This window comes from Rattus norvegicus, chromosome 10, assembly GCF_021556685.1.
Source record: "Rattus norvegicus strain SHRSP/BbbUtx chromosome 10, alternate assembly SHRSP_T2T, whole genome shotgun sequence".
NCBI classification, from domain to species: domain Eukaryota; kingdom Metazoa; phylum Chordata; class Mammalia; order Rodentia; family Muridae; genus Rattus; species Rattus norvegicus.
Window position 1 is genome coordinate 27,321,133 of NC_141543.1, and position 25,497 is coordinate 27,346,629.

General features: G+C 40.0%; 1 protein-coding gene across 5 annotated transcripts in view; it reads right to left on the reverse strand.

Annotated features, from left to right (window-relative positions):
- Window positions 1-25,497, reverse strand: part of Tenm2 (teneurin transmembrane protein 2) — a 1,226,262-nt gene that overhangs the window by 847,802 nt on the left and 352,963 nt on the right. For all 5 annotated transcript variants that reach the window (XM_087569430.1, XM_087569433.1, XM_087569431.1 and 2 more), the window contains 1 exon segment: window positions 7,955-8,230. In XM_087569430.1, the coding sequence (XP_087425556.1) occupies window positions 7,955-8,230 (276 nt within the window).

The window sequence follows — 25,497 nt, forward strand, 5'->3', positions numbered from 1 at the left end:
ACTCCAGTCAAATACACAGACAAAAACACTTCCCTATAAATGTATGTGGATGGTTGGTTTATTTAACAATTATCTATGTGAAAACTTCATAGGTATTGGTATAAGGAGTAAAAGTCACTATAGGAGATAAAAAAGTGATAATTGTACAAAGTTGTTAAATGTATGGTCTAGTTTCATTACCATAAGCCACATGAAAGAAAATACAATATAATGCCATGAGATTAGGATTTATTCAATTATTTCAGTGGCTACCAAGACTCCAGTTCACAGAAATTATAGTATTAAAAATGTTTCAACATGTTTGTATCTACATAAATATATAACAATATCTACATGCTTATAACACATTTCTGTGTTTCAACATGTGTATGTTTCACATGTGTCATGTGTATGTACTATGTTCATAGATGATGTGTGCTTAAAACTTGAATTTTCATGAGAGTAAAATGAAATACTAAAACCATTTCATTTTAAGGCAGGGTCTTGCCCTTTTCAGGGTTGGATGCAAATAGCGCCAATAAAGGAAGTATTTCCTGACCCTTCTGTTTATAGCAGCGGAAATATTGCTAGCCTGCACATCATTTATAGTCCCCTGAGGTGACAAGAAACCTGTCACAGAGATAATCCTTAATTTAATCTTTTGCGAAGAATGCTAATCCAGCCATCTCAGTTACTTTTTACTAAATGTCTCATTATCAAACAAGCCTGTATTTACCTCAGTACTCTCTTCTCCATCATGCATATCCCTGAAGGGGTAAGGTGACTCCTAATTCACTGCAGGAAAAAGGGATCCACCCAGGACTAATCTTGAGTGTCCCACTGGAAACTTCCTTGGTTGGGAAACATCATTTCTGTCTTCTACTTGTTCACGGCTCAGTATGAGCGAGCTTCACCTATGTCCTTTTCTCTGGAGAATGCTTAAGGTTTGCTAAAGATCAAGGCATTCCCTCTCCACATGTGATTTGGTAGACTTTCAATTCATCGTTACTGGAGATTGGACACATTTGCTGAAAATAATTAGTGCTAGGTCATTTTTTCCCCTCTTTATGTGCTTTTATTTTTTTCCCTCCTGAAAAGTCCTGGGCTTTTCCTGAACCAGCTATAGTAGCTAAATTTTAAAGTGAGGATTCTGTCCATCTCCTTCCTATATTCTGACCTATATATATGCTTTCTTATTAAAGTTATCTAAGTATGTGTGTCAAAGATTTCTAACCATTTCAAAACTACTACTATAGAAGATCAAATTTATATCATTTCCAGACACGTATCCATAGAGATATGCTAGTGGTTTATATGTTAGTGGTTTATAAATTAGATAGTTGTTTATTCAGTTCTATTTTATTGGAAGCACTTGATTCTAAATACCTTACAACTGTCCCAGAAAAGTGGTTCGCCAACATCAAACTCTCCTCCCTGAGGAGCCAGGCCTACCAATGAGAAAACCTCTGCTCTAAGCATATTTTCAACAGAGCTAAAATTTCTGGCCTCTAGTTTGCGTTTTACAGTTTTGATTATCTCTGATACGCAAAAAGTTTGTACTTAGGTCAAGGTTGTTAACTCAAGTATTGTACACACATTAAAGAACGTTAAATTATGGAGTAGCCCCCGGGGAGCTCAGGTAGGCTCAACAACATGGATCCTGCTTACATCAGCTGCTCCTATAACCCCAGTTTGTTCAGAGAGAATCCTGAAACCAAATTATTGGTATTTTGAGAGAAGTCCAAAATAATCGGCCCCTCCTTTCTTCTTTCCTTGCAAAAATAAAACAATTTCTAATTTCTCATAGCTCGCTTGTACAAAGTCCCTGTTGTGTTTCATTAAGCACAGCACTGATAAAATGCAGTCACTACCTGGGGTATATCCAACCTGAGGGACTCTAGTTCACAATCCCTGCTGTTGATGACTCTCCCACAAGTCACTTATTTCTGTCTGTGACTCCTCTGACATAATTTAAAACGAGGTTAGAGAAACCAGGCAAGGGCAATTTTCTAGGTAGGTCTTCCCACAAGCGTTCAATAGTACTCAAAATTAAATGCCCGCCTGTCTGAAATTTCTATTCTATTTACGAATCTATTAGTTGGAAGTTTCTCCTCTCAGTTGATGGATCCCAGTTTCAAAAACATCCAATTCAATTATCTCATTGTGTGCCCAGTGTTCTCCGATCCCTTTTTAGTTTGATATTATTTTCAATGCATGTTCATTGTCTGATTTATTTGTCTGTAGGAAATTTATGTACTTATGGCCCTAATACTTGATTTGTGGTACATCTTTTCCATCTCTTAATTTAATTTGATTCTTGACAAAGAACTGAACAGAAACATGACAAACAGGCAGGAACAAAAAGAAGTTAAGCAGTTAGATTCTCTTGATCAAAGAGCATCCAAAGAGCGTGTGCTCTGCCGAAACATCCACCCAGTCCTCCTTTGCACACTTCCCAGTCCATTGAATGTCAAAGTCCAGGTACCAGGAGCCTGGCAGCTTAAAACCCAATGATCATACACCCAGCCCCATGTCTCCCCGAAGTCCTGGAGATGACACGTGTAATGAGCAAGTCACCCTTGCCAAAAATAAAGTCTCTACTTTGTTTTATTTGAGTGGAGCCATTGCTCGACTGCCTCTAGGAGCATTAATGGATTTTAAAGAAAACACTAAAGGAAAAAATTGTGTGTGTGTGTGTGTGTGTGTGTGTGTGTGTGTGTGTGTGTGTGTACTAACATGTAATCCATACACAAGTAAAACTGTCAGAGAGTAAGCCAAAGGATTTTTCCATGGAACATAAGAACATATTTAAATCTCTTAAAACATAGTTTCAGGCACACACACACACACACACACACACACACACACACACACACACACACGAAAACAGAACAACTTTCAAGGTCTTTGATGACAATTAAATAAGAGTATTTTAAGTCTTTTTTCTTATACTTAGGAATTTGCAAAAATAACATTTACAGAGAAATGTACTGAGTAAGCTAAAAATAGATTGAAACAGTGAAGGACATGGGAGTAAACAGTGCAGGTCCGCATCCTTGAAATTCCTGAATGTGAATGGATGATCCCATTTTAATGGCAGGTCCCATTTTAATGACAGGTCCCATTCTACGAGAGTCTATTAGTAGAAGCTTTAGAAACCTTGTAATGTTTAAAAAATTTTAAAAAGAATATAAACCACAAAGGCTAATTCATAACTGATAAAAGTCCTGATGGACTCAGAAACAAAATTAGGAGTTCTGTGTGATCACATGTCTGGATACACAGGAAGAGGTGAAAGGGCTGATTCTCTGAGCATGTCCCCCTGGTTGACTTTAAAATGCAAAACTACTGAGAAATTAAGCAATATACATTTTATGTTAAAGTAGGAGAAGGTGTTTAAAGATGTGAGCTGTGGGCCTCCCTTTAATACTATGCATTTCGTTGTATAAACCTCATTGGCATGGTCTTTGTGTGTGTGTGTGTGTGTGTGTGTGTGTGTGTGTGTGTGTGTGTGTGTGTGTATGTATGTATGTATGTATCTGTGCCTGTGTGTATCCTGCCCTTATATCAGAATTGACTGTGTGTATATGGGCATGAGATAATTTACTGGGGTATGGGCCACTTGGGCTACTTTTCAATGGGAAGAAAATCCTCAGCAAAGATTAACTGCTAGTAGTTCCTGGAGAAAGGGGCCGGGCCTCCAGTGCCCCTCCTTGATCCATATCATGAGAGTTTATGCCACAATTGCACTGTTTTTCCTAAGAGCAAAATTATGCATCTTTGTGATGTCTGTCACTAATAGAGAATGTTTGTGACTGGTCAGGGATCCTCCAGAAATGTCTCTGTGACAGAGGGAGAAGAAATGAACACGAGGGATCATAAAACACAAAAGAAATGTTTGGGGTAGGTAGATTAATAAGGTAGGGGTGGAAACTAAAGTCCCGGGGATCTCACGTGTGCTCACGTAAGGTGCACTAGAGTGTTACACTTCCTAGAGCGATAGCTTCTTCTTGTAAATGAATGAAGCTTGCTTGGCAGTAACAACTAAGTTGTTCCCGGTTTTAGAAGATCCTTTCTTGCCTTGGGATTCATATCTCTGGCCACAGTTAATAATAGGAAGCACCTGAGTATGTGGTATTCAACTGAAGGTACACACGTAACGCCATCCACTTCCAAGAGCACTAACAGATTGATGTCCACCTATCTTCCCCATTCAGCCTTCATGTGCCAAGAAGAAGCACTTATGAAATAAAATAAAATTGTGTCATCATTTCTATCTTTAAACTCAAAGTTTGTTATAAAAAGTATAAATCTCCAAACTGAACATGAGGGAAATGCATATTGTTCTTATTTACTTCTGGTGTAACTGGGATGGGGGGCATGCATGTCTGAACTGTTTTTACCCGGGCTGGGTTAGGTTTTCATGACTTCGGACATTGAATTATATAGACAAGCTCTTTCTCTTTCTTCTTTTCTTTCTAGATTTCCAAGAAAGTAGCTTTAAGCAGAATTATGCTGAAGACAGAAGAAAGAGAGAAAGAAAAGAAAGAAACCCCATGGATATTTTTAAGTCTCCAAGGTGAGGAAACTGCCTAGGGGAGTCAGGAATACGTAGACTAGATTTTTCCAGTGTGTGCTGCGCTGCATCTTTAAGGGGGCAATTAGTTATTCATGTGTATTAGTGACTGTCCCATTTTCTCCACAACTCGGGTGATGCAAAGAGCCTTCAAGAGGCCCTATTTTAAGTGGGATATTTATTACTGAAAAAAAAAAGCCTGATTCCAATTTAGAGTCCCTGGGAACGCCCTTTGTACAGATGCCGTCAGCTTTCACACAGGAAAACCTGTCTGTTCTCAATTCTCATTGTCATTTCTAGCCAAGCCATCATTAGCCGAGAGCTAGGGTTACAGCACCCGATAAGAGTCCCTGGACCTGAGGGTTTTATCTATTTAAAGGAATCCCCCCTGGCTCTACCCAGCACAATGCTAACTACAGACGCAATAAGGAGCTGAGAGTAGGCAAAACTTTGTAGCGTCTATACCTCAGAAATATCATAATAAATAAGAGTAGAGATGTTTGCAGTGTGTTTGGGATTCTCAGGCTTCTCTGTGGGCTGTTTGGGTTTCAGCAGCACGTGGGAACCTCAATAAATACTAAGAAGGAATATCGACAAACTCCAGGGTGTTAGCACATGGTTTTAAAGGCTAGATACACACTTGCAAATCAAGAAAGGGAAGTAGATGCCCCCAAAGCTTCCCTGCCTTCTTAACTATGCTTAGCAAAATCATAATCAGGATATTGGATGAAGCCTTTAAATCAACCTTAAAATATCTTTACACCTCCAGATCATACCTTGCAAAAGAAATTGCAATTGTAGAAGCCCATAGAAAAACTTCCTGGTCGTGCGTTTTTGCAATTTAGGGGGGGGGAACTGGAGGGCTTCTTCCTCAAAGCAAAGATTCTCATAACTTCCCTTCAAGAGCAGCATACCTAAAAGAGTATTGATTTGGTTCTGAAGGACACTGGGTTTGTTATGAAGGAAGCCATTGCTGGGGACAATTCCGAGAAATTAATGACGGCTTTGTGAGGGTCCATGCTGTGGTGTGGAACCGGTGGGCAACTGTCAATCTAAATGATAATACATTCCCAAACTTCATAAAGTCAGTGGTGCGGAAATGCATTGATTTCTCTGTGTCAAGCAGAATGTGTCAGGGAGTAAGAGCGAGAAGTTTAGTGAAGTTAACACCTCGTCCTGCAGGTTTCCTTGCCCCTCTCTTTGTGTATGTTAAAGAATTTAGGCTACAGCCTATGTGATATTTTATATTTCGGGCTAAAATTGAGAAAAATGCTACATTACATCTATACTTAGAATATATGAAATAAGTAAGATTCTTTGAAAGGGGGGAAAAAAGGTTGTCTATATATTTTAAAATAACATTGCCTCACTTGAATGCTTTAGATGGCTTTAGATACACTGATACCTTTAGAATTTGCCAAGTCTACTCATCTCCTACAGAACTGAATAGCATCGCCAAGTATATTTTTCTTGATTGCATTATAACTGGCATCAAAGGAAAAAAATCAAGATATTGTATCAAAGGATTTAGTTCCTATCAGTATTCAGGGACTTACAGAGACTTTCTCAAGTAAAAAAAATGTTCAAATACCATAAATTCTAACACTGCTGGATCAAATGCCATGCATTCCAATAACGATGGGTAAAAGGGACCACTCTCTGTCTGCCAAATACATAATTACAAACATTTCTCACCCACAGCAGTTTTAGGTAAATTCAAGACAAGCACTTTTTTTTTATTTTTAATTTTTTGGTTGTTTTTCATATGGCTTTAGCGGAAATCTCCTCTTATTGATTGAGTTTTTAAGAGCTATGTATAAATAAGAGGGTGGAAAGTCTATAAATATGTACAAAAAGTACTATGTAGATAATTCCCTGTCTAGCCCTGTGAACGCCAGCCATGGGAGATTTTCTCAAATGCCTCATTTAAAATGGGTGTGATTTCTTGGATTCCGGCGATTTTACTGGACGACTAAACTGCTTCCGTTTAAACACCACGTGACCCACGCCAAAGTTTAAAAGGGACGTCAGGAAATGGGTTTGATGTATATCTTCGTGGAAACTTTTAAAAGTTCTTAGCCAACAAGCCCCTGAGAGGGTTGAATGGGCCAAGTCTCAAAATTCTGTTAAAAATTCAAAAGGAGTCAAGCACAAAACTTCCCGAGTGTTCAGATTGATTAGCTACGGGAATGAAGCAGTAAGATCTATCATCTCATCTCCAACGTGGAATAAATTATTTTGAAATTAAAAGTAAACTTCAGTGCAACAAAGTGACATCTTTTCGAATATACGTGAATCACCCAGGAAATGGTATATTTTCAACGCAGTCATCAGATTAAATGGCATTTAGCTCTGCATTTACATCCACGAAAAGCTGTTTGCCTGGAAATTCCTTTCTCTCTTTTCGGTGAAAGACAGCACTTAACGCTCCTTTGATATAAGTTTCTGAGATTTCACACAAACATTCTTAACTGATATATTTGTAAACATTTTAATGGTAATTCTTTAAGCAACAGGCAGTCTATTCACAACACACAGAACATTTGAGATTTTCTTCAAAAGTCAGCTGTACCTAATTTATCTTTTCCTTAAAAACGATTTTTTTTTGACTAAACACATTTCTGAGTCTCATAGAAATCCACAAACAAACAAACACCTTATCTCTTTACGGACTTGTGCAGGCTTCCCAGTATTTGCTGCTTAATGATCAGAAGTATTTAATTCTCAAGGTTTCATTAAAACTCACCTACAGTGCTGATGGATGGGCCACAGTGATTTGTGATGGGAGATGCGGGAAGCCATTAACCTAGATAGGTACCAAGAGGGAAAGGAAACACAGAAGGGAAGCCTGCTTGGGAGACAAGACACTTCCTATTTGTCATTATTAACCTCCAGATCATGGGCTCCAAGTTTGATCTTTAATACGGATATGAGGCATTGCTGTCTGGAAATGAAAGGTGATGATAAGATGGGGTTCTTCACAGAGCTTCAGGGGAAAGGGGAAAAAACAACTAGATTGCTATTTTGGGGAAGGGAAATCAATACTGAGTGAGACCTAGGAACTTGGAGAAGAGGACATTCTCCAAGGACGGGTCAGAGTTTATCATGCCACCTCTTTTATGGTGCTATTTACTTGCTAATAAGACCAAATGACTGCACCCGAAGAGTGGGGTACTATCGAAATGTGATTTAAAAGTTCTCATCTCCAGTGTATATGCTGGAAGGTATCTCATTTGTTTTGTCCCCTGTTCAGGCTGGAGAGACAAGGTCGATTTAAAAGCAAAGCAAATGAATGGTTTTATTAAAAACTCTTAGAAACAAACAGAACCAAGAAGGAAGCCCACGTTTCCCAACAACGCAATGCATAGAGCATGGAAATGTATTTAAGAAACGGCCTACCATTGTCGTCATCCGATTTATTTTCATTGTCAGAATCAGTCAGAGTAAGGGCTGAGTTCTCGCGGCTGGACAAGCCAGAGCTGCGCCTCGATTTTATCCCTCGTCCCCACAGTCTGATGGCATGTTCTGGAGACATCCCTCCCTCGGTGTCCGAGTCCGCATCAGACCCAGTGCTCAGGGAGTAGCCCTGGTGGAGGATCCCCATGTCGGAACAGTAACCACTTCGGTGTGGGGAGGGCTCGCAGATTCCCAATTCTGCCAGGGTGAAATTAGCCCCTAGAATGAATGACAGCAACAGAGAGAGGGTTACACTGTGGGAATGCTGGTCAAGCTTGAGGTCCGGCCCACTTTCTATAATACAGAGATAGAAGCCATGGGTATTGGCCATGACGATGCTCAGTGTATATTGGGGTACATTGGAAATCAACAAAAGCATGTATTCCTTTAACACAGCAAGCTCAGACTTCCTTTCAGAGATCTGTTGTCATCTAACCCCATGGTGAACCAGCAAAGCACCACACTCGCTGAGATTGGTATATACCAAATATTTACCTGTGTATATTTTACTTGGGAAATTTTGTTTGCGTTGAAAACAATCATAACTTTTACAAATAATATTATGGAAGTTTACTCTATAGAAAAGGAAACTAAGACCAGAGAAGTCAAACGATTCTCTTGCCTCATCGGTCACAGTGCTGGGATTAGAGTTCTGGGCGACCATTTCTTACGTCTTTATCTAGTTCATGACCATGGAGCGCAGTGAAGAAGTGTACTTCTGTACCATCGGTAGAGAAAATCTTCTAAGTAACCGTCACAGGGTATGGGAGGGAGTTAATTTTTAATATACCTTTCCCCGTCATTCATTACTGAAAACTTTGTGATAAAACTCGATACTCTAAAATAATCCACATATGTGGTGACCTTTTGTTTTTAGCTTTCATGCTAAAGAATATCAGCTCTTTTATGAATTTAGCATGCTTCTAATTTGCAATAGACACATGCACTTTTATTCTGGATTTTGACTCTTCTTCCTTCACTGCCCAATGCTCTTCCAAAAGGTATATCTGAATGCACCAAGGAAATGAAACCCAACTATATACATAACTGTCTGTGCAGAGTGAGACTTACTCAATGGAGAGTTAACCGAGTACAAATTCCTGCCACATGGGGTGACTGTCCACTGTCGGTACCGACGTCCTTACTTAGAGGGCTAAGAGTTGCAATATTCTCTAAGGGCCGTTTGTCAGCTACTGTGAAACTCTCTGCCCAGTGTTTTCTAGTCTAGCTTTCACGCCCCACCCCGCTTTTATGCCCCGCCCAGCTTTCACGCCCCGCCCAGCTTTCACGCCCCGCCCAGCTTTCATGCCCTGCCCAGCTTTCACGCCCCGCCCCCAGAGATGGGGTAATCCCTTGTCACTGGATGAAAACATGAATTTGAAGGGAAGGTACTGGCTTCAGATACATCCAATTTATGGGTTACAAGACCCTTCTCTCTGTTGTTGCATTGCACGCACTGTAGCAACTGAAAATTGCTGTTCCATATCGCCACTCTCCCATCTTGTCTTCAGAGTTAGAGAACTGTTATTCTCTTCCCGTTCCCCGAATAAATGAAAACAAGAGATACTTGCATACACCTCTTTTGAATTCTGCGTGTGATTATATGTAGCAATCTGTTCTCATCTTTAAATAGAGCGTACATTGAGGCAACTTTACGGATAATTTTTCTTCCTTTTAGTATTTAGTCTAAGGTTCGAGAATTTTGATGGGAAAGGTGTAGTTATCCAAGGAAATGTTGCCTGCGCTCAGAGCAACTCCTGTACCCTATGGTCTTAATAAGTCCGGGTCAAAAAAACAAAACAACAAAAATAAAAACCATAGTGGGAAAATCATGACATCCCTTCTTCGTTTACAAAACATTATCAGAAAACAAATCCAAATTATCCTGCCTTTTCCTACAACAAACTTGAAGTCATGGTGGTTAGGTATTTAAATCTTAAATATTTTAAGATTTAAAGTAGGCACAAATGGTAACAAAGAAAAAGGCTTCAGCTTCAAGGTTTCTGAGCTGAGTACCAATGAAGACAAATGCATGTGAAATAATCAATTTAGAGGAAGAAATATTTAAATAACTCCATAGTATATTAGGAGAATGGAAGATTGGCCCCTAAAAAATTATTTCCTCAAAAAATCACCTCCTAGAGAAACAGTCTTCTGCAGAGAAGGCTACATCAACTGGATGTCCAATACCAAATGCTCAGCCCAGAAACCGTACATACAAGTAACCTTATGCGGGCAGAGTATTTAGATATTTAGGAGTATATGTGTATTTAAATATATGCATGTAGCAGCATAATTCATGCAACAACATTAACAAGGAAAAAAAGGAATGAATTTGAAAGAGAGAAAAGAGGGTTTGAAGGTTTTGAAGAGAGAAAATGGAAGGCAAGAGTTAATACTGTCATAAAATTCAAAAATACAAAAAAAGGCCAACAAAATAATAACATCCTATTCTTCTATTTGAAGATTATCTCTCTTCTCCAGTGCTAGTTTCCACCTAATTCTTAGATTGTTACCTTTCTATGTACCATTGACATATAAACAGTAGCAGAGGCAAGGTCTGGGCCAAGCCTCCCTTAGGGTTCCTGATGCACCTCATGAAAGCTGGTGACTCACACACTGTAGACGAAGGGGAAGCAACAGTAACAAAGCAAACCAGGTTTATCATTTATTAAATCACTCAACAAATACTTATTGTTCCTCATGTTATGGTAGACATTGTTAAAATAGAGTTCTTTGACATTTACACTTTAATTGGGAATGAGACTTTAATCAAAGAATATATAAAAATGCAATCTATGCAGTAATAAACACCCCGCAGAGGAAGGACAGAAAACCAGGAAAGGTCACCTAGGGAGCAGTTCTTCCTGTCTTCACGGCCTGTTTACCAGGTGTTCATCTTGGATGGAGTAAATGCCTGAGAGATAAGTGTCTTTCTCCTGAGAAATTAATATGACTTCTTTCGCCTGCTCTGAGCATGCCCACATATTCTGCAGATTGCTCTGTAGGAGTTGGTGCTAGGCAAGCAACATTTCACGTCATTGATTGTACACCTGGCAACCCCATGCACTTCTGCTCAGAACTAAAGGGCTGCTGGGGAGACTATTACAATAATATCCGCTCACTGCTTCGTAGTGCTTTGCTTATTGATGGAAGGCTGGCTTTGCTCTAGCTCATCTTGTCTTTATGTATTTATTAAGCCCCATGGCAGGTTTGAATGGAAGAGAGGAACCAGACATTGTGTGACTGTTCAAACTAAGATTTCTGGTGGCAACCAGTCACCTTCGTTCTTTCTTTACAGCCTTATAGAAAGAAAGAATAGGAGCACACGTCCTCCATATTCATAGAACACACATTTCCCCACATCTGCCTCCAGCTTTCCAGATGTTACTGATGAAACCAGGTATGCAGAATCTGCCCAGCTCATTTTTTCATCTCTCTCTCTCTCTCTCTCTCTCTCTCTCTCTCTCTCTCTTTCTCTCTCTCACACACACACACACACACACCACACATTTCACAGTTTTACTACTAAACTGACCATTGTGTACCCATACAACATAAGATTATATTAGAGTCAACAGTTTTACAGTAGGTGCATACTCATGCAGAAAATATTATATCTACGTCTGACATTTTGGCAAAATTTAAAATAGAGGGAGAAATATCTAAAACCTATTAGGTCATTAAGGTACGGGAACACTAAGTCTTTCAAACAATTTTCTTAGTTAGATGTTTGGGCCTTCTGTTGCCTTTTTTCATGACCATAATCTCAGTTTACAACCTGGATCTTCTTCACAACACTTTGAGAAAGGAATTGAGCAACGGGTACTGAGCGCTGTCCTTGGACTCGCCAATTATATGCACGCTGAAGAAAAGATATGTCCATGCATTATGACCATGGATTATTTTCTAAGTTTCCACCAACTTCTCCCACTCCAAAATAACCTTTAAGGAGAAGAGGCACATGTTTAGCTAAGTCAGAATTACCATGCCATGGTAACAGCGGAATGTACAAAGGGCACTCTGAAAATGTCAGCATTGGAACAGCTATCAGGGGCAAGAACATAAAAGTTGACTCTAGGAATGGGGGGATGCAATGCGGGAGACCGTGCTTATCATTTAAATGCCAGAGTCTAAGACTCAGAATAAAGCTACCTAAACAAGTAGACCTGTTATCCCACTAGAACATTCCTTAATGACTAGTTATAAAATAGGTTTCCGTCCACCCATTTTCATTTTCTGGGTGTCCTTACATATCCATGAGCAGATACATCATCGGTTGCATATGCTGATGCCAGAGAAGAGGACCACGCCAGGGAGAAATTAAGTCATGAAGCTTGGAAAAGTGAAGGCTTTCATGATGCCAATAAATGTAACGATAAGAAAACCCTGGACTTAAATGAAGACCATGAAAATAAAATAAATCCAAATTAAAAAGAGCAAACAGAAATCGTATGGTTGGAGTGTTCATGGGAACTTTTGGAGGTGAATTCAGCACCTTCTGGCTCTGGACCTAGATGAAATATTCCATTGATCTCCGCTGGTCCCACAATGGACAGATGCAGTTCCTAGACATTACATATAAAGCTATATGCTATGGTTGGAAAATCGAATGGGAGGCTTATGCATTAAAAGGCTGGTTTCTGGTTGGTGGCAATACTGAATGTGATTAGATATTAACAGTGCTTAGCTTCTCAATGGATACTCCAATAATGACTTCCTATTGAATGGCCTATGAGGATGCAGTGTCTAGTTGGAAGAGGTGGTAACTGGACAGCATGACTTTGAAGGATACAGCTTGTCCTCGGACCTTTTTACTCCACCCTGTTCTTCCCACCCCCTTCCCTCTCTGTGTCTGGTCTCCATGACCAGACACAGCATTTTCTTCAACTCTCAGCAGCATTTTCTTCAACTCTCAGCAGCATTTTCTTCAACTCTCACTTCTACATAATGTTCTGTCATTTTTTATTGGATATTTTATTTATTTACATTTCAAATGTTGTCCCCTTTCCCAGTTTCTCCTCGGGAAACTTCTTATTCCCTCTCCTTGCTCCCCCACCCACCCACCCACTCACTCTCACCTCCCTGCCCTGGCATTCTCCTACTCTGTGGCATTTAGCCTTCATAGGACCAATGGCCTCTCCTCCCATTGATGCCTAACAAGGGCATCCTCTGCTACATATGTGGCTAGAGACATGGGTAGTTCCATGTGTACTCTTTGGTTGGTGGTTTAGTCTCTGGGAGTTCTTGGGGGGTGTCTGGTTGGTTGATAATGTTGTTCTTCCTATGGGTTATAAACCCCTTCATCTCCTTCAGTCCTTTCTCTAACTCTTCCATTGGGGACCCCATGCTCAGTCCAATGTTGGCTTCGAGGATCTGCCTCTGTATTTGTCAGGTCCTACAGGCCCAGAAACAATACACCTAACCCATCATAGACTAAAACCTCTAAAATCCTGTGCCCATCCAGATCTTTCCTTGGTTAAACAGTTTCTCTTAGGCCTTTTATCACACCAGAAAACTGACTAATCTAACACATAACGATTCTGAAAGGAGAAACGAAGAGCAGAGACCGATCAATTTGCTTAGATCTGAGGCACTCCAAAGTAGTTCAGTTCCCTGGGGTTTCATTTCCCCTCACGCACCACAGACCTGGCACTGTAGAAATGTGCAAGCTGCAGACACCAGTAGAAGCAGACAGAAGAAGGCCACAGACATGGGTTGTCATACCTTTCTGCCTCCACAGACACAGCACTGTGCAGTAAGAAACAAGTGTGGGCAGAGTAGTTCTCCTTGATGGTTTGCCTCAATCAGCATGGTGGTGCTGGTAGAGCCATGAGGGAATCCAGTACTCTCTCCATAACTTTCCTGTTGACTCCTAGCATGTGGTGTGTGTGTGTTGTGCACATGAGTATGTATGTCCATATGTGTGTGTTTTTCTGTGTGCATGTGTGTGTGCATGTATATGCACGTGTATGCATGTGTGTATATGCATTCATATATGGATGTATGTGTACATGTATGTGCCTGTGTGTGCATGTGCATTTGTGTGTGTGTGTTAAGTTACACACAAGTTACATTGTAGTCAGGAGAAATTTTGTAGGAAAATAATAGCAGACTTTCCTTGCTTTGCTAACCACATTGATATCTACAGAGGCCCAGGGAGGAGTTTGGAGACCCAGTTTTGAGCCTGCAGTGGTGAAAATAACCCTTTCTTCCTCCAATCTCAACTTATGCCTTAGAGGGAAGCTAAGACATCCACCTCCATTTGTCAGCCAACCTTTCCCCACAGGCTTAAGTGCCTGAGGAGATCCACTTAAACAAGATCAAGTTTATAATACAGTATGTTAATGAACCAGCATAGCATATAGTAAAAAAGAAATACTAATAAGAAGAACCAGAAAAAAATGGGTGATGAATGCTAATTGCTTACATAAAAGGTTAATACGAAGCCCCTAGAAAAATTAATACATTTATAAAATGTTCTTCACTAAATTGAAGCCTTTCTAAGGGGAAGGATAAAAATGAAGCATTTATACAATACAGTCATGCTCTCCTAAATCCACATACACCAATGTTAAGTGCTTTCAAAAATGTGTTGGAGATTTATGTTAAATAATATATAACATAAACTAAAGTATACTCCTGATCATTGCTGACTTGTTTTGATTGATTGGTTGATTGATTGATTTAGACAAGTCTCATATAATCTGGACTGAGCACAATTTAAGGTTCTTTTGCCTTTACCTCCCACATGCAGGGGTCAGAGGAGCAGTATGTGCAGTTTTATTTAACTTTAATCAATTATGTTTACTACTTAATATGTACTATTGGTTCTTTTAGATGCTAATTCCATCCTAAGTAGAATTTTCTGTGATTGTTTATCTTAAAACAAAGAGAATCTCATGTAAATAAACACGGGTCACTTCTCTTGAGCAAATGTTACAGTCCACATTTCAAACACGGGAATAAGCACAGACCGAAAGTTTTCTAGGAAGGGTTTAAGAAAAAGATCAGAACCATAATGTTGTAATTCTTTTTAATCATAGTAATAGAAGGGATTTACCCTGATAACATATTTATTGCCAGACAGAAAGAAAAATATAGCAATTATAAGTGATAGATGTGAATTTACTTCTTTTTGATTAATCAAAATGAATTGCCAATTTTTTTACTTTGTTTCATAAATAATATTTAAATATGAGAGATTGTAGCTATGCATGAGTTATAGAAAATAATCAGTATAAATCAATTACCAGCATTATATGAAACATTGTGTTCATACAAATCTAAACAGCTATGCATTTGTGTTTGTAGTGGGGGTGATTTTGAAAGACGCGGAAGAAACTGCTTATGAATTCTAATGTTGTATGCTTGCATATTCTAAAATTCTTCTCGTAAACTCTCTCTTAATGCCCTTCTAAAGTTCACACATTCAGGTATTTTCCCAAATGTTGACAAAACTGGTCACCAAAATCCCATGGCTTAAAGCAAAGAGAAGGTGTTTTTACATTCCTTATCAGAAAAATTTAGCCAAATATTTATATTTCAGAAACCCACAAAAACTGCTATTTTGTTTCACTTGGAATGCCTGAAAGGCTAGGGCTTTGCTGCTTCTAAATTTTGAACTAATTGTCTTAAGCTTCATGACTATCTGTGCATCCACAGCTTTTATAATTTGTTAACTCGCTCGTTCTAACAGTCCGAATCAAAGCAGACCAGAATGGCTAAGAAAGGCCAGGGGCTTTGGCACCAGTTTTCCTAGTGAGCAGAGCTCTTAAAGAGAAATGTGAGAGCAGTATTCTGCTCTAAGGTGGTGGCATTTTCGTGCTCCAACCTGAGCCGAGCCCAATTTGGAAACCCCCAAAACATTTACAGCCAAAGGTCTTGTTGAACGAGTGGTATTTCATAATTAGAAACAAAATGCCCCGGACTGGCTAAGACTTCTGCTGATGAGAACTTCCGGATTGACACTCCACTGCTATACTTAAACTCAGTATCAGTTACCTCCCCTAAATGAGGCCAGGGCAAACGTAGGTGTTCGTCTAAACCTGTAAGACACTCCCATCAGAGAAGCTGGGAGAGACAAAAGAAGAAAACCAGGATAGCATGACTTAGCTGTGATGGTCTGGGTATTCTGTGTTTGACGGCTGCTACTAGATCGATCGGTCACATTTGGTAAGGGTTACATAATACAGCCGGCAGGGTCCTAAATACCTTAGCATGCAGTTTTCCAATAAAAAAGGACACTGGTTCTACAAAATAGCTAGCAAACAGAGCCTGGAATTAAGAAGGGGTGTGGAATGTTGAGTTGTGAAAAGTACCCTGATTCCTGGCCTAGACAGGTCGAATCCCTAAAAACCCTAATAGGAATAGTAGGTGTATTCCCAGCCTTCTAGATCAGGGTCTCACTAGCTGCAGCCCTCCACAAACCCCTGTAGAGAGTTTTGAAACCGACCAAGTAACGTAGAGCAATGCCCCAAGCTCCTCCTCCACAGATGAGGACTTGACCACAAGTCACATAGGCTCAAGACAGATCAGTCATAGAGACAGGACCACGCCCCTGAATACGTAGATGAGGTGACCCACCCAAAATACTGTATCTATGGGCCCTGTTCAGAATTAAAGGTGTGCAAGAATCACTCCATCATCTGAGTGCTTTTGTCATAAGAGCTGTGACACTGTCCCTTGGAGAACAGAGATCTGCTCTCCCAAAATCTCCACCAGAAGCTCTCCCGCACCCCTCGCCGCCGGCTAGTCAGTCTCCCGCTGACTAGGTCCAGCCTGAAACAGGCAGAACAACACCTGCCCAAATTCTCTTCCTTTCTCCTGGACCTGCGAACCTAGCCAGACCAGAGATCTTCATGGAAAACCTCTGTCACAGAGGCCCACAAAGGGGGGAGTTGGAATTGTTTGTTTTAAAAATACTTGTTAACTGTAACATTCTCAGAATTACTTGAGTCTCTAGTTCCTTATTTGTAATACATACATAAAACAGAGCCTACCTGCATAGTGCAACACTGAGTTACATCGTGTAGGTACAAACGGTTTACAGCACTGTCATAAAATAACTAAATCTGGGGTTGGGGCTTTAGCTCAGTGGTAGAGCGCTTGCCTAGCAAGCGCAAGGCCCTGGGTTCGGTCTCCAGCTCCGAAGAAAAGAGAAAAAAAAAAAGAATAACTAAATCTGTGTATCTTTTGGATGATGAAAAGCGCTTGCATTGGCTTAAACAGTAGTCAACAAATTTTATGAGAAGGTGGCCATTTCGTCCGTTTCTAGTGATTTTCACTAACCACCCATTTCATGATTGGCTTTTGCAGATCCACATCCACACACACCCAACATTGGTAGAATGCTCCCCTTTTGTGTTTCTGGTCTTAACTGCTTTTTGTTCCTTCCTTCTTTTCACTGGATTTGGTTCAGAGATAGTTTCTTTTCTCTCACAACTAAGAAAAATTTCCCCCTTGGCTAATCATATCTGTTCTGTATGCTTCTTAGTTTATTAATCTGTGCCTTTATCTATAGAAATTATCCTATGAGTCCATTCAGGCCGTGCCTTGCGCATCTCAAACCCCATGCAGTACGTATTTATGTTCAGCAGGGTTGTAGTTTGGTAACAAGTGGCTCGACATGCATACATGTATTGTGGTAGACTCTCACTATGCAGTACTGGCTGGCCTTGAACTCGCAGAGATCTGCATGCCTCTGTATCCCCAGTGTAAGAATTAAAGGCTTGTGCCACCACGATGGCACCAGTTTATATGGCTTTACTCAACTACTGCTAGCTCGCTGTTTGTTACATCGTGGAAACACACACCTTGGAATTTCTCACTGTGTTTCCTCCTAGAATTTATTAAGATATTCCTTCCATTTATCTATGGTTCTTCCTTAGGAACTTACACAGTGATCACTACTCCACATTCCTGTTGGATAGAAAATTGCAACAGTGTATAATGGCTAGTGCTCAATGGACATTGAGGTAATTTGAGTTTTATATTTATCATGTTTTATAGGGCATTTACTTACTGTTTCATTGGTGCTGTTCTGTTTTAATGATGGTTTTCCTCAATGTACTTCCTGTTAGGTCTTTATTGATAACATTGATTTAGCTTTTATTATTTATTCCCTGGATTTATGGATTTATCTCTACTTTCTTTTTTTTTTTTTTTATTGGTTCTTTTTTTCGGAGCTGGGGACCGAACCCAGGGCCTTGCGCTTCCTAGGCAAGCGCTCTACCACTGAGCTAAATCCCCAACCCCTTATCTCTACTTTCTTTGCATTTTATTTGTTCATCTTTTTGAGGTTCCTGTGGTGGAAATGTGAACCTCTGATCTGAGAAATAACTTACCTTTATCCCTTACATAAGCAAGCAAAACAGTTACTGCCTGTTGTTACTGTTACCCTGTCCTACCAGTGATTGAGTAGAGAAAAGCCTGACACTGTAAACTTCCCTCGTAATTATTATGATATTGTTTTTATTATTATACTGCTCCCCTTTCCCTATTCTTCTTCCCACATTTCACCTTTGCTATTGGCACATAGAATTTTATGTCTCTAGGACCAACTGATTTCTTTTGTCAACTTGAAATGTCCGTCTTCATTTCTATTTATAGTCTTGGGTTTTATTGAGCCTCACACACAAAAGAGGGAAGTCAGCATTCCTACTTTTGCTAGAAACAATAAACCTTCCACAGATATATTTCCATTGGTTTACTTCCAAATTCCCCTGTGTTTTCATATTTAATCTGCCTTTTCAAACTGGCCCATAACTACCTAGCTCTTCATATTTAAGACTTTTGACAATCTGCATCTTTCAACTGGTGAGATAGTACACTTATATTTATTGTAGTAGTTGACAAGGTCAAAGTTAGGATTATTATTGTTATGATGTTTTACCTTTCCTATCATTTGTACTTCTTTTCATAGTTTCTTGTGGGTTAATATATTTTATAAAATCTCATTGCCATTTTTGTGTTGGCTTCCTGGCTAACTTCTTACACAAGTGAAAGTGCTGCTCTGGAGATTATAATATGGGCAGTATTTTATTCCACTTACAATTATCTTATTACTTAAACACTGCTAATCCAGTTTCTCTGACTTTGTGAATTCCTACTTGCAAAGTTTCTCAGCCATTGGCTTTTTCATGTATTTTTGCACTTGTATTCTCTATTCTCAGTGTTAATTAAAGTAGTTTTTGTGCTTTCCCTCTCTCGGGGGCTGCCATGATTTAACCTTTTTTTCTTTGTGTACTATATCTTTCTAAATTCTGCTTATTTTCCAGTTGACTAATTTTCCCTTTCTGTTCATGCATCCATATTTTCTATACAGACTAAATAACTTTTTGTTAATTTTAATGGTTTTTATTTCATTTGTAAAATTCATATTACTTTGCAATGTTGATCAGATTTTTTCCATTATAATAGGTAATCGTTTGCGTCTTATATTTTGCACTGTTTTATGACTTTAAAGGTCAAAGTCAATCATTTATTGCTTCTCTCATTTTTTTAATGTTAAGGATTTAATTTCTTATGGTCTTATTTTGAATCTTAGTGTGCACAGGTTTATTTAATATGCGAAATCATGTGAACAGAGACATGGATTGAATTCACTTTTGGCCAAGCCATGTGGTTCTGTTGCCACTGACCATTTTTCAGTTTACTGTGGGAGTGTAGGCATTTTTGTTTCATAAAGCCTTCTAACTTTTAGCTCAAGGGCCAGTCTCTTTTCATTGTCATTTATGTGGTAGTCCTGGGTCTCAGTGTAAGCCTACTGTTAGCTTGCAGTCTAGCACTCAGATTTTTATTTGTTTTTATTTTACTACTATTATTAAATGTATTTTATATTAATTTGGGTGGAAGGTGGGTGTCTGTGTGTCTCTATATCTGTATGTATAAATGTCATTTGTATACAGGTGCCAGAAGAGGGCATTAGATCTCCTGGAGCTGGAATTACTAGTGTGTGAGCCACCTTCCACAGGTATTGAGAACAGGAACGCAGGTCCTCTGGAAGAGCAGGAGGCACTCTCAACTACTAAGCTGTCTTTTCAGTCTCATTTCTCAAGATTTTTTTTAATGACATCTCAGTATCTTATTTTCAAAATAAGATTTTTGGAGGTTTAAACATGATATAAAACCAGTTTAATGATCCTGCTTTTGCTACTGAAAGGGGACAGTCAGTCTCAGGTGTTGCAAGCAACAGGGGTGTACAAATATATGAGTATGTCTCTATCTATCTATCTATCTATCTATCTATCTATCTATCTATCTATCTTCTACCTATCTATTTGTGTGTGTATGTGTATGTATATGATGTATTGTATATGTGTATTGTATGTGTGTGTAAAACAAATATATCTTTTTGGAAGGCATCTGCCTATACAGTAGGCTGTACAATGTGTAAGTCATTTTATAATATTTTTATTGATTACTTGGGAAGTTCACATAATATACTCTGATCACCCTTACTTTCCAGTCCTCTTAGGCCCACTCTTCGCCCCAATCCATGTGGCCTCCCCCCTAAAAAACAGTCAAAAAATTAAAAAAAAAACTCAAGTCCAATTTTTCTTATCTATGTAGTTACTGGCCTATCGTCAAACTCAGCGTCTACCCCCTTAAAGAAAGCTGAGTCCTTCCCCATCTCCACCCTGCCAGAAGCCATCCACTGTGGAGAGCTACACTTCAGCCTCCTTACATTAATTTTAAAGAGTTCTCTTCCACGGTGTCCTGTTTAGGGTGGTGTGTGTGTGTGTGTGTGTGTGTGTGTGTGTGTGTGTGTGTATGTGCAGGGTAGGGGATTGTCAGGACTTTTACATTCGGCTTCCTAGTTATTTGGCTTTATTTAGCTGCCTTTTATTATGGAGGCTATTTGGCCCCAAACTATTTATTATTGTGCTTCGACCCTCACATCTATAAAATGGAAGGACAGTTGATTGCAATGTGCAGTCATTTTGTACGGTATACACGTATGTAAATTAGGAGCAGCCTTGAATAACGGAAACCAATTTATCTTACCTGTTATTATTGTTATTAATATTATTGCTACTATTTCATTTAGTAAGTTCAAAACTATAAAACGACGATCAATAACATAGAATTCCACTGTCAAATTTATTCTCTCGTAACGTACACCAAGCCGAGCTCCAATTAACCTGCGTACATTTCAAAGCGTCTAATGTTTATTTTCTCACATTTGATAATAGCCTCCCTTCTTGGCGTAATACAAAGGATATTTGATACCTCGGAAGAGAGGCCACCAACATTACATGAAATTTTAACAAAGGCAAATGACATTTGTATTCCCTGCGTTTACCCAGGTCCCTGTTTCCACTGCGCACTCGATGTTTTGAAAACATTTTGACTTTCTCATCAGCGAAGGATTATTCTAGATCTCAAGAGTTAATTACCTCATCTACAGCCTGACGTCTAGTGAGATTGATGATCGCGGTCTATCGTCAGGTGAATATACGGCAGATATTTTACCTCAGCGGCTAATCAGACTTCCGTGTGGCGATGGCGAATATTTGGGAGGAGACGCTAATGTCACATGCTCTTGTTTGTAAAACAATCCCTTTCACGCAGCCACTGCACCGCGGAGTACTGCAAGGGTTTGAGTCGCCGTCTCAAACCCACGTAAAAGCACCCAGCAGTAGAGTTGACAGAAAATGGCAAGACCACAGTTTCCTACCGGCTGCTAGCTCCCATTCAACTGGAGAATAATTGAAGCTGAGTTCAGAGATTTCCCTCTGCTTCCTTTCCCACCTTGCTTCCTGCGTTTCAAACACATGCCGTAGGTTACAAATCCATGTAAAGCCTTAATTACAATTAGCATCTGGCAGCTGTTGACTTACAGAGAGTCGTTGAGTCACACTAAGCTAGAGTCAAAAAAGGAATTCAGGAATAGAAAGCAGAAGCTACCCAAATAGGGTAACAAGGAAAACAAGCCCATGCCACTGCAGCTGAAGAACAACACCATCAGCGCAGCCGCCCCCACCGTGTGAGTGACAATGGAGCTAATGGCTCCCAACAATACCAGAGCCTCATTCTCCTTAAAAAAAGACCATCACTTCCACTTTTGCTCAGCGCTATGCAGCAAACGCTCTGGCTCCCGTTTCTGTAAGTCTGTTATCCACGCCCTCTCCCCTCCTCAAGACAGACGCTTCAGGAGGAATTGGCGTGTACAGAGGAAGTCAGTGGCTACCTTGTTAATAGAAAAAGGGTTCCGATATCTGTTCAGGTGTTGGTACCAGCACCAGATGTGTTAAATAATTTTGTTTTTATATCGTTGTGTACAGAAGTCTATTAGAAAGAAAAGTGTTCTGGAAGAGGGGGAAGAAAAAGGAGACAAGAGAATGACAGACCTTTCACAAGGCCCACTATTTCTTATAAAACAGCAAGAAAATAATTAATATAATATTTTGGCCTTTCTCAAAACAAACTCATCTCGGATTATAAATGCAATGGAAGAATTAGGAGGAGAGCAGTAAGTTATTTATCAAAGTGTGTATGGGAGTATGGTAAATTGGACTGGAAAACGCATGTCAATTTCTTAGAATTATCTGGGGTAATAGAAGGAAAATGAGACTGTGAAAACCAGGGAGAGAAAAAGATTCACTGGCACGTGATGAGCTTTGCTGACTTTCTCCTCGGTGCTTCTGCTTCATGCTTTCAAAATGACACCAGTTAACAGGTGTGCAAATTCGTGAGGGGATGCACATATGTGTGCACATAGAGTTCAGAGGACACCCTCTGCTGTCCTTCCTCAGGAACCAGGCATTGCTTTTAAGACAGGATCTGTTAAACGCCTGTTACTCACCAAATAATCTAAGCTGGTTGGCCAGCCAGCCCCGAGGACTTACCTTTTCCTCCCTCACATTCCAGGGTTACAGGTACAATTCACCATGCCCAGCTCTTAACATTACACTAGTTAGGGGGCCATTGGCCCGGAAACTGGGAAAGGGAATAACAATTGAAATGTAAATAAGAAATACCCAAGTTAATAAAGATGGAGGGAAAAAATTACACTAATTTAGACAACTAAAAAAGAAATTCTCAGAGGAATATATCTATGCCATACTTTAAAACATACTTGTGATATAAGTTTTCCAGGGTGTCACATCCCTTACCTGGCCCACCCTTGGAATTTTCATGATCATATATTAAACTCCAGAGGAAATCATGCTTGTGACCTTTTTAGAGCTCCAGCCTGTCTAGAGTGATGTTGTAAAACAAGGACACTTATTTCATTAAGATGGCCACATTGCTGGGACAACCAATTATTTTTCTCTTTAGGTGTGTCAGTCTGTGTCTGTGTGGCTTTGAGTCCACTTTCAAAGTCCTGGTCTAGTAGATACCATGTGCAGTCGACTTAACCCTCTCATCCCTCTCTCCAGTCCCACTTATCTATTAAAAACAAAACAAAAACAACAAAACAAAACAAAAACACTTGAATGCCTGGCATGGTGACACACCTTTGTAATCTCAGCAGACAGAAGACAGGATGTAAAGAGACAGAGTTTAAGAAGGTGCTTGGCTCTATAGTGAGTTCAAGGCCAGTCTGGACAGCATGACTCTCCTTAAAATACCACGACCACCACCACCATCAACTTTAATAGTACCTGTATTCATACACTGTGCAAATAAGTTTTCTATAGAGATAAGACATTTAGCACCTTTGTACTTAGAACATGATGGGTGACAGGGGTTGTTTTACAATAGAATGTAAAGATGGGCATAGAGAAGAAAGAACTGAAGCAGCAGTGATGGACATGTATAGACCCTCATTCCTGCAATCAGTGTGCATTCACAAGGCACACGGATAGGTCACTGTCCAAGACATAAATGGCAGCTACTGTGAGCAGAGCACATGGGAATAGACATCCAGTAGGTAAAGTGTGAAACTAAAAGAATGGTACCCTGTGACTAGGTGAGCCAGGGTAAGGAACCCTACTCATCCATGTGTTCATCCATCCACCTTAGCAGTATTTACTGATTCAATTAAGCGCTAAGACGTTTACTAATGGCTTGGGTTGTCAGCCATGGAATTGGAATCAAGATTTCTGTGTCTGTGGAGTTTATGTTTTAACTGGAGAAGACAGACAAGAGGTAGTTGACATAATGTGGATGATAATGCAGGTTCTTAGATGGCGGTGAGTGGCTGAAAGGATAAAAGAGTTGGAGAGGGCATTTGTGAGTAATTCGATCCTAGAAAGCTCAAGGAAGAGGTAACATTTAAGGGAAGTCCCTTCACCGGGCGGTGCTTGTAAGAGCTCTGCCAATGAGTCATGTTCTCAGACTTCAGCAAAGACTTCAGGACATGGAAGAAGGCAGTTCAATAGCATTTCTCAAATGACCTTACAAAGAGAGTGGATTAGAAAGCCATTGGGTTTTAGGGATGATGCCATTGTCTCATGTAAAATTGACAAGGACTGCTCTGACTATTGTTATTGACTATTAGGAAAGAGTGGACAAGAATAGAGTCACAGAGATGACAGAGAATGAATTTGAACAGAATGATTATAGCTCACTGGGAAGAAAGCTTTCTAGTTGTGGGGAGTAGCAGACCTCGCTCTGAATTATGGTAGACTAACATGGATACTTTTAGACTGAAGACTTGAAGGATAAGGGAGTTGCTATCAATGAGACAGGAAAGCTACAAGAAGACGAGGCGTGTGTGTGTGTGTGTGTGTGTGTGTGTGTGTGTGTGTGTGTGTGCAGACCAATACTCATAGACCTCTTACTGAGTTTCAGTTGCATATTTGTTATACAAATGGGGATGCTGATGTCAGAGCTAAATATATTGGAGAGAGTGCTGATATAAAAGATGTAGACTTGGGAGTCACTGACAGATAGATGCTGTTTAATGATATAGAAATGGACAACCTCACCAGAGTGGAATAAGTGCAGACAGAAAGACTTACAATGAGCTGAGCTGCTCTGCTTCCTACATGCTCAGATGCATTTGGAGCCCTTCTTATTTAAGCATTGAGAGCAAGGAGGACAGAGCAGAAATACATGGAGGAACGCTAGCTTGGGCACGAGAAGAAAGGCCTTCAGTGCATAGATGATTATATAGTTGGCGAACAAAGAGTATCAAAGAGAAGGGCCTGGGGCTTCAGAAGCGACTCGGTCACTGAAGTGCCTACCTTGTAAGCATGTACATCTGAGTTCTGGATCCCAGCATCCTTGTAAAGGGCCAGGTTTGGTGGCCCACACCTTGTTATCTAACCAGCATAGCTCAGTGAACTTCAAGTTTAAGGAGAATAAGGTAGAGAAAATAGCAGCATGTTGGATCATGCACTGTTGGGATGAAAAAAAACACCTCATCTAGGAGTCGGGTTGGAGAGCTCTGTGCCTAACTGACAGTAGACACAAGGGACTCTGCACAAGCTAGGGTAGCACTAACTCAGTATGGTAACTGTTGCTTCACAGGAACCGGTGAGGTGACAGCATGCATGGATACAGTACTGGGCTGTGTACATGGCAGATGTCAC